The sequence below is a fragment of the Argiope bruennichi genome, chromosome 2 (genome assembly GCF_947563725.1).
Source record: "Argiope bruennichi chromosome 2, qqArgBrue1.1, whole genome shotgun sequence".
In the NCBI taxonomy this organism is placed as follows: domain Eukaryota; kingdom Metazoa; phylum Arthropoda; class Arachnida; order Araneae; family Araneidae; genus Argiope; species Argiope bruennichi.
In genome coordinates, this window is record NC_079152.1 from 3,056,668 (window position 1) to 3,072,973 (window position 16,306).

The 16,306-nt window shown below is 33.4% G+C and overlaps 1 protein-coding gene across 7 annotated transcripts in view; it reads left to right on the forward strand.

The window, feature by feature from the left end:
• Positions 1 to 16,306, forward strand: part of LOC129960609 (neural-cadherin-like) — a 726,863-nt gene that overhangs the window by 641,334 nt on the left and 69,223 nt on the right. For all 7 annotated transcript variants that reach the window (XM_056074153.1, XM_056074136.1, XM_056074161.1 and 4 more), the window contains 3 exons: positions 1,316 to 1,575; positions 5,116 to 5,375; positions 15,932 to 16,065. In XM_056074153.1, the coding sequence (XP_055930128.1) occupies positions 1,316 to 1,575; positions 5,116 to 5,375; positions 15,932 to 16,065 (654 nt within the window). The remainder of the gene's footprint in view (positions 1 to 1,315; positions 1,576 to 5,115; positions 5,376 to 15,931; positions 16,066 to 16,306) is intronic.

Consider the following 16,306-nt stretch of genomic DNA (forward strand, 5'->3'; position numbering starts at 1 on the left):
ATTTGCTCCTTGAATCGAATGTTCCCTTCATTGATGAGGTCGTTCACCTTCTGGGAAAATACGAATAAAATCTGCTAATCCGAATGTATTCGAATACTTTTGATCCTCTAATGTATTGAAGTTGTCTTTAGAAGATGAGATTTAGATAGTAATTTTTGTAATTTAAACTGCGAGAGTAAAATATTGAAATAGTAGGTACGAATAACTATATTTTTCGTTAACATGCCGGTTTCGCTTTGTGATGAGTGCCGCGGTGACCTGGTGGTAAGATCTCGTCTTCGGAAGTGGATGATCTCAGATTCGAGACCCGATTGCACCGAAGAACCGTTGTGTAATCCGGTCTGGTGCACATTAAATCCGTCGGGGCCAAACGCCCTCGCACTGGTGTAGTGTGGAAGCTTGGAGAGGAGGATGCTAGCTGAAATTCAATCCTTGTCCTCTGACCGCGGTTCAAAATTGCAAGGTCCGTCTCAAAATAGCCTTAGTTAAAAACGAGACGTTAATATAACTAAACTAAATGAATCCTCTTTGTGATTCTTCAAGTTCGCGAGGAATTGATTGAAAAGTGATAATTAGGCACTGAGATGGTATGTTAATCTTAGATGTGCAATGATAATATTCGGATTGATACCCACTACAAAATCTGTGGGACTGTCGATTTTATTTATTTTTTTATCATTTACTAATTCTGATACTTGATTAGAGGCGATCCATTTTAAGTTATTTTTTATAGGATGGGTTGAAGCTTCAGCTAGCATGAGCAGATTGTTACGTGGGTTTTGATCATTACTGAGTTTATTTAGATATTTGCCATTAGAAACTGCAAACAAATTGCTTTGTGGGTAGTTATCAAATTTAAATATGTCTGAGAAGTTTATTTCGTTAGTTGATTGCTAACAATTCTGGATTCTGTTGAGGTTTTGCATGGTTGGATGGATTTCTTGCTTTTTAAATAGTAACAAGGTTTTTTTTTTTTTTTTTTTGCGTTCTTTTTGGATCTATGGTGGTTTAAAATTTGGGAATGAATCAAAATCTTGGGATCCCTTCTAAGTGTAGAAATTTTGTAATCGTAATCTAGGTACGAAACTTAAATGCTGTAAAAATAAATAGCAACTGGGCACGGCACTCAAACGAAAAGCTGACCATGGTATTCTCCTGCACTAGCACTTGTGAAACACAAACCAATAAATCACGTTACTCAGTAACAAAGAACGCAGATTTCAAACATAAACTCTATGATGTGCCGTTTTTTTCTCTGAGGCATCTGTAGTGTTTTCAACTGTTTTAACCGGAACCGGTTCGCATTTCCCTGCAGGAACGGGAACAGCCACCATCAAGATAAAAGACATCAATGACATGCCACCAGAATTCACAAAGAAGGAGTGGCAAGTGGAAGTGGATGAAACGGAAGGAGACAACATCCCGGAGACACCCATCCTCGTGGTCTCGGTGAACGACGGTGATCTGCTCGAGACAAACAGGTTCAGCTACAAGGTCATAGACAATGCCTTCGGGGCGGACAAGTTTACGATGGTTACCAACTCCGACGGTACGGGTTCGCTCAAGATAGCCAAGGTGAGTGGAGAGACACGTATTTTTGTTTGTTTGTTTGTTTGTTTGTGTGTGTGTGTGTGAAGGCATTCATAGAGGTCATGAATTCAAGGTAAATACAAAATTATCACTGGATTCCTCCCTGCTGAGTGTTTCAAATATCTTAAGGAAGGGCTGTCTTACTAAAAAAAAATAGTTTTTAAATGAAACATAAAATCTTAAATATAAAAGGGAAGGTGCGCTACAGGTGGCTTTTTGTCAAGAAATCAAGTAAAAGAATTAAACCAAACTCAGAATTTATGCTGTTTTAAAATAGTAGATAAACCCTGTTGTATTAATAATAGCATATAAAGTCGTGCAAAACATAGTAATAATAGCAAACGTTTGGAGTATTCAACAAAATGCTCAAAATGATGTGCCATCTGAATCGATGCATTGCTTCGCTTGCTTCACGCAACTGGATTGCTGTGCATGGGGAATTTGTATTCGGTTAGATTTGTACTGAAAGTTTGTCCTAAGACTAGTGTTGGTGTATGCTCCCAATTTGGGGGAGGGGGCCACTTCCAGCCAAAACATTAAGAAGTTTGCAACTTTTCTAAAATAAACATCTGATGAAGATTGTTAATGCGCGCTAGTACGTCAGAAGGAAAATATTTCATGATGATCTCCAAATGGAACCTATTTTTCGGAATTTATTAAAAGATCATCCATTCAGTTCCTCAAAAAATTATTCCAGATTCTTAACAAGTTACTTTAAATGCCATCATGTGATCCGGTTGTGCCCAGCTCTAGAAAAAGACCTAAAGGTGTCATCTACAACTCTTGCATTCCTTTTCCGTCTGTAGAAAGACTGAGAATTTATTAACTCTGTTTTCATTCTGGTGGATTAAAATCACACAAAATGAGTACTGTTTCGGCCTTTAAAGACTACGATGAGCAACACGCGCGGAATTTCTGGATTTTTTCGAAAATAACTTATCTCAATTGTTAAATCAGGCCCCATAGTAAAAGGCACGTGCAACGTCATTCCATTGAAGGTTTTTTTCCCCCATCAATAACAAAATATCACTTTACATTAATAATGACATAAAAATTTTAATCTAACAATTCTGCCAAATGGCATGACATTAGAGCTTTATTGCGCTCGTCTAAACTAGTTTCAATTCATTTTAACCTTTCCCTCAATTGACAAATTATGATAACTATTCCAAATTTTGATGTGGAGGTGCTCGCGACCCCTTTGTCACTCCGCGGAATTCCGAAACATCCCGACGTTACCGCTGCTGAAAGCTTTTCCTGGTGTATCCTTTTCTTTTAATCTGTCCACTGATAAGGAGTCCCCTGTTTCGCATTTGTGATTCCATTCTGTACATTTAAAAAAAAGGTAGATTCTGTGTATGTAGCTTATCCAAATATCTGTTTTATCAGGTTTTAGATATATTTTTTTGAATCAGCAATGGGACGTAGACCGGTGCGCATTTTTTAAAAATCTTGTCCCAGAGATGCCTGTTTTGAATAACATATTTTTTTCGATTCATGTTATTTAAAATGATTATGTCTATGCTAAGTATTTCTTGATTCTGGAAGTGTTTCGGATTTCTAAACAAATGTGCCCTTGAATGGATGGTCCTGTCACATATTGTTTACTTGCACAAGCAGACGCTCGCTTCTCCCTCGGATGTTGAGAATGGCTTGAAAGTCTTTGAGTTTCTGCGTGAAAAACATTTCATTTGTTTGTCTGTGTACAAATGACCGTACTGACTACTCCCTTTCTTTGCTTTGGTAAGTCATATTCAATGAAAAGGGAAATCTAACTCCATTATTGTTTTAAAATTTTATTTTTCTCAGATGTATTGCAATATCTTGCATCATTTTGTACTATTTATTTTGTTTCATTTATTATCCATTGTCTTGTAGTGTGTGTTCGTATCTTTTATTTCTCATAAACAGCCATTAATAGTATTTTTTACAAAAAAAAAATATTTTGAACGAAGATGAAATTTTATTGTTATTGATATAATTTTTTTATGTAGCGACCCTAAAATTGCATTTTTACTGTTAAAAAAATGACAAGCTGTTGTAATGAGTTCTTATTTTTGTGACTAAGTGTAGATTCCAATGTTATTTTTGTTTCTGCAATGCGAGCTCTCTTTTTTGAATTCGCGATTTACAAGATCGGTTGATCATTATTAGAAGAAAGGAGCTAGAGCTAAACAAGAATAGTAAGAAATGCAGTTTCGTGATCTGCTCCTTGAATGAATCATTCATTTTTTTATCTTCAGAAAGCTCCGAAATTTTTAAACGTTCCCGACTTTTAAAAAAAATTTGTAATTTTCCGCATTTCCGCAGCGAGGAATATGATGCGGTCGATTAATCAGACTAAATTTTGTCCAGTTCAAATACGTACAGGGCATGTTCATGACTTGCGAATGCATACGTTTGTCGTGAGTCTTTATAATGATAAGACGTAAGTTAATAACTCCCATTCGGTACTAAACTACCAATTAAAACATTATTTTCGAATGTATTCCCTTGCTAGCTGTTGTCAACTTTGTCATTTTTTTTTGCAGGGGGTGTTCAAATGAAAAGGTACGAAACGACACTGTGGGTATAAATGAAGACTTTATTCAAAGTATGCACCATAAACCTGAGCACAACAATTCCATTGCTTAACGTGCCGAAGGATTCCTTGTACCTAGAATTCCTGTGGCCGTGACGAGACCCAGTCATTCACAGCGTCCTTGAGTTCGCCGTCCAAGTTGAAGCGCTTCCCTTTCAGATGTTTTTTCAAGGAACCGAACATATGAAAATCGCAGGGCGACATATCTGGGCTGTAGGCTGCTCCCAGTTGAACTTAGCCCGTTCCGCATGTGTGACACTGGAGACGTTTGGACGCGCATTATCATGGAGCAGAACCACACTCTCCGTGATTTGCCCAAGTCTTTTGTTCTTGGTGGACCAGCGTAGTCTCTGGAGTCTCTCTCAGTACACATCGGAGTTAATGGTTCTTCTGTGCTCGAAGAATTCAACAAGTAGCGGACCTTGGATGACGAACTCAAGGACGCTGTGAAGGATGGATCTGTTCATGACCACAGGAAATCTGCGAACATGGAATCCTTCGGCTCGTTAATCAATGGGATCGTTGTGCTCAGGCCTATGGTGTATACTTTGAATAAAATAAATAAAATACGTACTTTTTTCATTTGAACACCATTATATCTTATTCGAATTTGCTATCAACTTTACCATTTTTTATCTTATTCGAATTTTCTATCAGCTTTGCTATTTGAATTTGCTATCAACTTTGCCATTTTTTAAAAAATCTTATTCGAATTTTTCCACGATTGAAGAATTTACTTCAAACAAAATGACACTCACACTCCGAAAAAGTCCAGGGAGGGAAGCCCTGACGGAGACTTTTCGTTCTCTTTCATATCTCCCTACGAGCAGTGTTAAAAATTATCTAATTCAAAATATTGATTTAAAAGTACATAAAAGTGGTAGTCCTGTTCTCTGGCTGTTTAGCCGAATTCACGTCCCTGACTATTGTGTGTCTACCCGCAGCCCCTCGACTTCGAAGACCTTCAGCAGCGGTTCGGCTTCAACATCACGATCCAGGTGAGCGACCATGGCGGCGAGAGCTCAGAGCCCTATCACGTCGACTACGCCAAGGTGAGAGTGCGCCTCAGAGACATTAACGACAACAAGCCCGAGTTCGAGAAGCCCAACATCGAGGTCATCGTCAAGGAGGACGCCGACATCGGCACCAGCCTCGCTACTTTCAGAGCCACCGATGCGGACCAGGGAGGCAAGTCCAGAGTCAGGTGGGTATTCTTTGACATTCTCCCGAAAGTGGAAAGGAAAACAATTACTTCCAGAAGTTGATTGATTAAATACAATTTTGATTCCCTACGTGTTGAGCGCATGATTAGTACTAGGGCTGCGGTGGCCTGGTGGCAAGATCTTGGCTTCCGAACGGCAGGGTTTCAAGTTCGAGACCCGACTCCACCAAAGAACCGTCGTGCGAACGGATCTAGTGCACGTTCAATCTGTCGGGGCCACCCACTGTTGTCGCCCTCGTCATCTGATATCCTTATTTGTCATATGTGCTTCAAAATGACGAAGTCCATCCCAAAATAGCCCTAGAGTCGCTTTAAAATGGGACGTTAATATAACTTAACTAAACTATACCTCCGAACAACGAATCTGAAAAGATAATTCATTTGAAGATTCTACGATACTTATAATATGTATAAATAAGAGTAAAAAGTAGAAAATATTTCAAAAATTCTGATGTTTATTAGATTAATAAAAATTTATATTTGTTTACTTTATTATGCTTTTCATGCTTGTCAAAATAGATAATTTCTATTTTCCGCTCAATTCTTGATTTGGTTAGAATTTTAAAAACTACTCTTGGCAAAGATTTATTATGTTATTTTCAGAAATTTATTGTATTAATTTAATATCAGTCATTAAATTAATCTAATAGAATGTTTTTTCTATATCAATGACGCCACCTGAAGGTGATTTTAAAATAATAATAGAATTAAAAATTTAATATATATAATATAAAAATTCTGCTATTTAGTGTATTAATAAATCTGTTTTTAAAAGATTTTTTTAATTGTTTGTCTATTAAATAAATAATCTATTAATTTCTAATTCTTTCAAATATTTCATTTGAAATATATATGATATGTAAATACAACTCTTTTTGATAGATAAATTTTAGACAAATATTTCAACATATAAATTAATTTCCGCATATATTTACATTATAACTAATATTAAGTGAAATAAATCCTGTAAATGACAGAAATAATTCAAAATGATATCTAAATGAGCTGTTTGTAAATTATTCTTGCATCAATATTATATTAAGACTGTGTTCCTGTTTAAGCACTGTCTGATTTTAGAAAAAATGAAATTTCAAAACAATAATATCATTCTTTGACTAGTTGGATTTGCATTTCATGATACTGAAATAATTCACTTTTTATTGTGAAAACTTAACATGGCGCTTTCTTTTTTCTTGAAAATTTCTTGTACGTAAAGGTATATTTTACTCGCATAATTTCCTTTTTTTAAAATTATCTCTTTTTAAATTTTTATTTTTATTATTATTACTTTCATCTTGTAGGGATATGCCTGAGTTGTAACCGGTCAAATATAATTTTGCTATATAAAATTAATTTATCGTATAACGTTTGTCTGTTTTCAGTCATGTGGCGAGCATTTTAATAGCTGACAAAGTTTGGCAACGACACCGTAAATATAATCTTTAGTATGACCAATGACAGGAACTAATGGAAGAATAAATAGATTTAATATTTCAAAATTTACTTTTTTCTTTTTCTACAGTAGCCTTCGTCTTCCCTGGAAGATTTTTAATTTCATTATTGTTCATCTATTCCGTCGTTGTATTGTGCTTGGTATCTGGCCTCCTTCTTTCTTGAGTGCTCTCCACCCAGAGGGTTAATGAATGTTCTAAAATCAAAAGATTGAGCTGGTGCACAGTGAAAGAATGAAGGATTAATTTTAAACAATTCTAGTAGCTGCCTTTCTGAAAAACGAGAGGCAGAAGGCATTATGTTTTATTGAAGAAGAAGCTGCAGCAAAAATGAGGCAACCCAACAAAAACTGTCTTTGTAGAGTTTAATTTTCCAATTTGTATGCGCCGAACTCTAATGTAAGAATCTCGAGTTCCAGCAAGAAAGCACCATCACTCTGAATAAAAACGGGTTGAAATTGTGTAAAATATTCGAATTCCTCCAATTTTTCCCTCCGCCTTTTGAACTTTGCGGAAAAGGAGCGCCGATTCATTCCTTTAAGCTGCGAAATGGAGTGAGGCGAATCTCTGGAAGTTTCCCCGAAGAATATGCATTTATATGGAGTTCGTTAAATAATTTGTGGAAAAGCACAGCCATTTTGAGGAACCGAGGCTGAGATGTGTTTTATGTTGATGCATCTGGACTTGAAGCCTTGCCAAATCTTTTACGACGGGCTATTCTTATGGTTTTAAAATATTCAAAGTGCTTCCCTGCTTTGCATGTGTTCTTGGGATAGTACTGAAGCTTTTTCCCTTTATTTATTCCCCGAATGGGATTACCGGAAACCTATGAGTGACAGTTGAAGATTTTCAGGTGCTCGCACATAAGCCGCCACATATAAATTCTCGCGCAGTTTTTCTTTTAAAATATGTGTAATGTATTTTTATTTCAATGATAATATTTTCAAAAAGAGTATGAATTGTTCGATTATCAACTCTTTAGTCGTCTGAAAGATATATACTTTTTCTATATTCTTAAATGTGTGAGAAAATCACCTAAAACGCTATGCTGGTTTTTCCTAATTTCAAATAATAGTAAAGCAGAACCGATTGGATTCCAACATACCCCATTCTTTACTCACATCTCGGTTGAGAGATATACTCGATTTGGACGTCATTTCCTTAAGGTTCATAGCAAATTTTAAGAATTTAAGACATTTCTTTTTACTCTCTTATGTGTGAAATATGCAAGGGAAAATTATTTCAGTTCATTGATACATTTTTGTAGTTAAATTTTGATTCCGTACTAATGGCGCCACCTGAGAATTTTATTTCAAAATATGTACATTTAAAAAACGGTATTAAATATATTAATTGTTTATAGCATTTCTGGTGCAAAGAAATCATGTTAAACAAAGCAATTTAATTCATGATGTGTGTCGTTAGAAATATTAATAATTTTAGTAGTGTGAAAGTTTTTAAATTGTAAAGTGTTTTCGTAACATTTCTACTCATCAGTCTTTGGCTGCACTCATTAGCAGTTGATTTGGAACACTCTCTTTATAGTTTCATTATTGCCATTGGTCTCTCTCGCTATAAAGAAAATATTTCTTTAAAATGTTGAAATTTCATATTTTAATTATTTTATATTTACTTAGATTTTTATGTATAATCCATTATGATAAACATCATGAACTCTTGAAATCATTTTTTTAAATAACTTCTAGCTCCAGTGGCATAGAACTAAAATATAAAAATTGTGCATTTTTACTTAATTTATAAAAAGATACAAAATTTCACCCCCCCCCTTTCCTTAGAAAGAGAGTGAAAATTAGATCTTTAAAATTGTGAATGAAGTGACATTGCTTTGTAAAAAAAGACTAAATTTCTTTGCTTAACATAAAGCCATACCACATTTTTTCTCTTTTCATATTTTTTGAATTTAAAAATCACTTACTTTTAAATCGTCATTTTGCGGGATTTTGTGGAATAAAATTAATACACAAACCCTTTAAGTGTTTAACTGGACGTTTTGATTTTGAGAATTTTAATTTTCTCCCCGATTTCTAATCTTGAGATTAATATAAGATTCGTTATAAGGTGGTGTAACTGACAATGAACCAAAATTTAATTAAATGAATTCATTGATTTCTGAAAATATGTTAAGATAGTGCACTGTTATTGAGGGTACACAAGTGCACAATTTTAACATTTTAAGGATGTATTATAAAATTCTATCTTTACCAAAGCAAAACAAGTCGAGTTAAACAAGAAGAAAGCAGTATTTCGTCTGGACGTAAAATAAGATTCTAATAAAAATAATTCTGATCCTGTGAAATTTAGTTTTTCAAACTCTATAAAAATTTAAAACCAATTTTTGTCTTACATTTTCGTAAAAATATCTTTGGGCTCAAACTTTGATTAGATTTTGCTCTTTGTTGCCCCCAGAACACAAAAAAGCGATAATGAGCTTTTGTTTCGTCGTTTTATTTGCTCTAGCTCCATCTAATAAAGCTGCTGAAAGTTCGCTTCATAAGACGACATTTGGACTTTGGAAAGAGTTAGAAGAATCAATACAAAAAAAAGGAGGGGAGAAAAATAATTCGGGAAAATATTTTTTTTTCCTCTCTTTTCTTCTTCTGATTGAAAGTATTTTCCCGTGCCATTTCAAACTTAATGTCTTCAATAATTATTAACTTCTACCAAGCAAATGGTCCTCAACTCGACAGGATTGAAACGGAGTGTGTGAATGTGGGAATTAAAAAAAAATAAAAAATAAACAGAGCCTCTCTTTCACTTTCAAAAGTTTTTATTGTTGTGGAAAGGAAAAAGACATAAAAAAAAACTCATATGCTCCCCTACAAATGGATAAACTAATTTCGATACCGGTGTGTGTGTGTGTGTGTTTTTTTTTGTTTTTTTTACTGTCTTTAAAAAAAGGAAATAAATGGCCGAACATAAAGTTCTCAAAAAAATCAGCGGTAATTTCAAATGGGATTGTATGGTTGCATTTCAATTGAAATTATATACATTTCTCAGTTCGAACAGTTTGCTCTATGAATGTGATGTTTTACGATTGATTATAAAATTGGTCATATTTCGAGAATTTTTACGAGAAAAAATACTTGAAATTTTTTTTTCACATACATTTTTTTTTAATTTAAATAAATTCCAGTGTGGCTTATTATTATGTAAATAAGAAGAAAAGTGTGTAAAAGAAGTAAAAAAAAATTAGAAATGATCGGCACAAACCACAAATATCCATTTTATTGAATAAAAGTAATTAATAATGAATTGAAACTTTTTGTTTTGTATCCTCCTATTTGTTAAATACTGAAATATATTCCTTTTTGTATTAAATAAATATGATTAAGATCGCTCTTTTTTTTTTTTTTTTTCTTTTTTTTTCAATGCAATATATTTGGTTCCAATTGTTTACATCAAAGTGGATATAATCCAAACAAAAGTCCAATAATTATCATCCATTTCAAAAATGTGATTAATTTATTGCTCAGAACATTGAAGTATTTATTCTTAGTGGTTAACCCTTTCAGGGGTGGTGATGACACAGGGTCATTACATATTTAAAAAAAATTTTTTTTTTAAATATCTTCGTTAACCCTTTGAGGGGCATTAAATAAAAATATTCAAATTTTAACTAGATAACATTATAATTGTGAACTATTGGGCCACTAAGGATATATTTTGATGTTGAAAAAAATTTCACTTACCTCCTAAGAGGTTTTCTAGGTTATGCCATGACGGCATCACTGCCCTTCCAAGGCATTTTTGTCGAGCGAAGATGTCTCCAGGAAAAACATTCAGTTAGGCGTTATTACGGTTTTCAAAATCGAAATTTCTCGTTAAATATTATTAAACTTTAATTTTTATGAAGGAATTTTTTAAAAAACAGGTTTAAAATATATATTTTCTAAATATATATATTTTAATTTATATATATCTTAATTTTTTAGATTCTTCAGGAATATATATTAATTTAGGTATTGAGACTTTTAATGAAAAAGTAAGCACTATAAGTTCAGGTACACAAAATTTATTTAAAAAACAATGTGAAATTTTTTTAATTAATTTTAGAATAAATAACTAGAAATATGTATAGGAAATAAAACATTAAATATAAATCAAATTATTGAAGAAAGTACTTGAGAAGTAACTCTTTGAAATTACTTTTTATGAAATTTTACAAAGCAGCTAATATCTTTTGTCTGCATGCACAATCCAACATTGCAAGTTTCACACATTGTGCTTGTTTGGTGCGGTTTTGCACGGGTGCTACAGTATGCACATCTTCTGCGCTTGCACTTCACAGGCAAGTGGTTTACATTTTTATACTTCACTTCTTCCGGAATGTAGGGCTTGTGCTTTTTTATAGCTCTGACTTCTGAAGTAGAGGGTCTTTTCATTTCTAAAGTTGGTTTCGCACCCGTAACCATAAGGCTTCTGACAATTTCACGTCGAAAATCTTTCATTGTTTTGAATTCAGCGCTCTCATTGTTAACCATCTTGTTCAAAATGAATGAATTAACAGCAGTTGCATCAAGAAAATGAAAAAAGATACGGTGCCACCATTTTCTACTTTTTCTGTCAATTTCATATAGGGATTTCAAATGATCAAAATGATCTACATATCCCATATGCTTATTGTAATCCAAAATGGCTTTAGGGCAAGGTAAAGAGACTTTTGATCCATCTCTTTCTTTTCTCTCGACAGCATTTATTTGAACGGGATTTTCAAGAGTGGTTAATTTATTCACGCACCTCTTGTCTTTCCATTTCAGACAAACAATATTGTCGTTACTTACTGCCCAATCAAGTTCTCCTCTTTTTAGAATTTTTTCATCGGACAAATTTTTTGGAAGATTTTTTTCGGTTGATATTAACCGTGCCTCAAGCAAAAACATTTTGTGTATCCAGAAATTTGAAGAGATTATAGGACGTAAAAAAATTATCCGTAAACAATCTATGATTTTTCCCATAGAGAGGTTTGCTCAGCGACTTCACAACACTTTCGCCTAAGTTCTTCTGATCAATTTTTCCATATAAATCTCAAACTGGGAAGCGTATCCATTTTCTTCACACCTCATCCATACTGTATAGCCTCTCTTTATGGGTTTTTTCGGCATGTATTGTTTGATCGAGCTCCTACCTTTAAATTTTATCATGGACTCATCAATAGGTTGATTTTGTCTAGGTTTTATAACAGCTTGAAAGTTTTTGCCCAAAGTTGACAGTAAAGGTCGCACCTTATATAATTTGTCGAAATTTTCTTCACCATGTTTTGGTTGAACCGTGTTATCATTCAAATGCAGGTGGCTCAGAATCCAGGAAAATCTTTTCACAGACATCTGCTTCGAAATATATCCATCATGCAGATCTTCAAAAGACGACCAATAATCTCGATAACTCGGCGTTCTTTTAATTCCCATTAGCGAATTTATACCCAAAAATCTCATCAGTTCTTCTAAAGTTAGAGGAGTAAATTGCTTTCCTTCTTGCGTTGCATAGAGGTTTGTTTGGAAAACTATTTCTTCCATGAGAATTTTTGTAAATAATGCCAAGAATAGAGAAATTGGATTTTTTTCTAGTATTGCTAGAATGTCTTCTGATGGACCTGCTTCCGCGCAGAAATCTGGCAAAACAGTCTTTGAGTTGCCCTTTGGTACCCAAGTCACTTCAATGGGCTGAGAAGGACCAGGTCTACACTCACTTGATAAAATAGTACCATCGGTATCTTCAATTTCCAGTATCTCTTCGTCACTTGAAGATAAATCTGGAGGTTGAACATAATCCTCATCAGATGTACTTCCATCAGAAACAACTGATTCACTGTCTGAAGGCAATTCAGAAAGGAGAGCTGTGCTCAAATATTTTCGAGCCATTCGAGGAGCAAAAGTATTCAACGACTGATATACAGAAAGGCAGAATAGAAACTGCTGAGAAACACCAATAAACAAAGCTCATCTATTTTATCCCCAATAGTTATCAGTTGCGAATTCTTTCCCACCGTAATAACACACAGCTGGTAATCATATCATGTTACACCGCATACATATACTGTTAGATTTTTTCCCACGGCTCTCAGTCGCCTAGTGGGGCGGTGATGCTCTCAGAGCATCACATTATATCTCTTTCTATAAAATACATCAACTTGATATAAGAGTTTTGATAAAGTTATTATCAAAATAAGGATTAGTTAACTTCATTTTCTGGTAATTTTTTTCCTTTATAATTATGGTTTTATTTTATTTGGAAAGGTTAAAATGCACAGCTTTTAAACATGGCGCCATTCTAAGTATTTTTTTTACCTCCTTAAATTAATTTTTTCTGTGCTGCCATCTATTGCTCAATCTAGAAGACATAAGCTGCATTTTCTATATTTGGCTATTTTTTTAATTTTAGATCTTTCAGTAAAAAAATTTTAAAAACGGGCTTTTTATACTGTTATAAATAGTAAAAAAATGTTTATTTTCTACTTTCAAATCTTTGCTTTATTCATACATTATTATGAATGTGATGGAATTTTGAAATTGTTTTGTTCTGCAATTTACTGTTATATGGTGCCATTGGCATAGAATCGATATTTCATTGATTAGCTGATAATGAAGTTCTGAAAATATTGGAATATCGGAACAAAATTTCCTACTTCTTATACATCAGGAATAGGTTAATTCTGACATTCTATCTTTGCAAGTTAAATAAAAGTACAAAGATAGAAGAAATTAGTTTCCCTTTTTTAAATTTTCCTAATATTTTTTGCTAACCATTATTAAAGGAGTAGCCTCTCAAAATTTAATATAATTAAGAATTCACTAATAGTTAAGTTTTGAAAATGAGAGTACAGTGTATTGTTATATGTACATAAAATTTCTAGTCTTGCTGTTTATTACAAATAAAGATGTCTAAACATAAAAGTATCATTCCGTTATTTTTAATATATTTTAAGCGTTACTCTTTGTTAGTATTTATAGCTTTCTAAACACGAAATATTATATTCTAGAATTTTTTAACCTTGAAATTTCTTTGCAGTCTTTTTACGTCTCTGGTGAGATCAGAGCTTATGTTGTTTTATTGATCTAATTTGTCGTTGAAACACTGCTAAGAAAGATATCGACCTATTACATTAAAGGCACAAAATACGATTAGACATATAATCTATCTGCATTTTTGTAAAATCTTAAAATAGTAAAGAGATTTCATCAAGTTCCTAAATTTCTATTATTCTGAAATATTCTTTAGAATTTTCGCAAATTTCCCTGCATTTGTCTGTAAAGAACGGGTATGGATCATGAGCAGTCCATTCGCAGCGAGTTGAAATGAACCGTCATAAAAGGATTCATTTCACCATTCATTTATTTACGTTTCATTGATATAATTAAAAATACTTTATTTTGAATTGATATTTCTTTTTAAGATAAACGAGCGAAATTTGACATTCAACCTCCGAATTGTAGGACAGATGCGACACTTCCGTTTGTGAAACGTCCGCTTTCCATTATTGCTTTTATGTTTTGTTTACTAAGTCACTCCAAACTCCAAACTCCAAAACAATTTTCAACTGGCATACCTCACCTATTAGCTAGATTTTGATGTCAAAATATCATCGTTTCGGAAATTTATTTTTCTTTATAATGGGAGGGATTAAAAAAATCCTTTTTTTTTTAATATTATATATATATATATATATAGAGAGAGAGAGAGAGAGAAAAGTTCTTTTTAAATTATTCTATATCCATTATATGATAGAATGCAGTTTTGCTTCAGTAAATTTTTAGATTTAATTTTACAGGACGATTAGCTTAATCTTAGTATTTTAACATAATGGGAAAAGAAATTAGCTAAAGTGTTTGCTTAAACTGAAGTGGACCATAAAGAAGTGAGTATACTATGACTTTAAAAAGTAATTTTTCTTTCAGGTTAAAGCTACTTCGTTGAAATGTTACATGTAGCAACTAGTGTAAGCTTAGTATAGTGTTGAGAAAACAATTATATTTTTATTGTATAGTTTTTGGGAAGGTGAAAATGTTGGATAGTTATTAATTGAAAGCTTATTCCTTGCATCGAAATGATTAATGGATCATTAGGGTGATCATTTCTGTTTCATCGCAGATGCTTCGAATAATTTTATTTACCGTCCGAGTTCTTATTCTTAACTAAATGTCAGTCTTTAAGGGATATTAAAAGGATCGCTGCGATGATTTATGCCAATGATTTGGTTCATCTATCTACTCTTTCTTTGCTATGCTCTAAATGTAATAATCCATTTAAATGGCGTTGTGAATCAAGAGAATAATAGGTGTTTCTTGCTAGTTAATGTACTAATAACATAATGATAAATTTAGCACCAGCGATTTTTAAAAAATTGTTTGATGCAGTCCATATTCTCATTTAAAATTTTAAATTGTAAATGTTAACAATAAAGAGATTTTATGAATAAAATTCTGTTTAAAAGCATTTTTTTCCCCTTAAAACGTTACCCTGGAAAGCATTTTTTCCAAAGCAATAAAAGCATTTTTTTTTCAAGCAAAATGTTACTCTTGAAGGCATTTTTTTTAAAGCAATAAAAGCATTTTTTCACTTAAAGCGTTACTCTTGATGGCATTTTTCTCCAAAACAATGTCAAGCGTGTCGCTTCTTAGAAGTCCTGAACAGTTATAAAGAAAGTTGTTAATTTTCGATAAAGATTTGAAGGTAATTAATATGTGGTTTAACGACTCCTGATAGTTTAACTTTAAAAAAATCTGTTTAAGTTCCTTTGTTGCAGAGGATACGTAATTTTTTTTTTTTTTTTTTTAATTACAGTAAGTGACATACGCCAACTTAGGTTTACCTAATCTGATGCAAAGCGAAAAAAAAAAGCAGCACATTATTTTTCTCATCAGTTGAACGATTTTTCCCCCTCTATAATGACATATCCTCTTTAGATTTTCCTTTTTTTTTTTTTTTTTTCCTTTCCCGCTCAAAAATTTTTCTTGTTCAGAGAGGGGAGCAACTAACGATTTTTTTTTCTCTCTTGTCATTCACCTTCGTAAATTATTTGATGTAGTCCCTGTTTGTAATGCCCCCCCCCCCTCTGTATTGATTTTGCAGTTATACCATCGACCGATCTTCCGACAAAAAGCGACAATTCCGGATTGACCAGAACGGAGTTGTTCGGATACAAAGGACGCTGGACAGGGAAGAGACGCCCCGGCACCAGGTCAAGATTCTGGCCATTGATGACGGTGAGCTTTTATTTGTATGTCCTATTAACTGCAGTGTGTTCGTGTGTTCAGTTTTATTTGCTTGCGCGCGAACTTCTCACGAATTTGAAAGCAAAGAACAGTGTGGAGCAAATCCACAGAAATATCAAGGTGGGCACGAGCATCAAGGGATAGAGCTGCCGGTCATAAGATGAAAACCTGAATTTAAATGACATCGAGATCTTCAAAATATTTACTAACCCTTTATTGGCGAGTTGAAAAG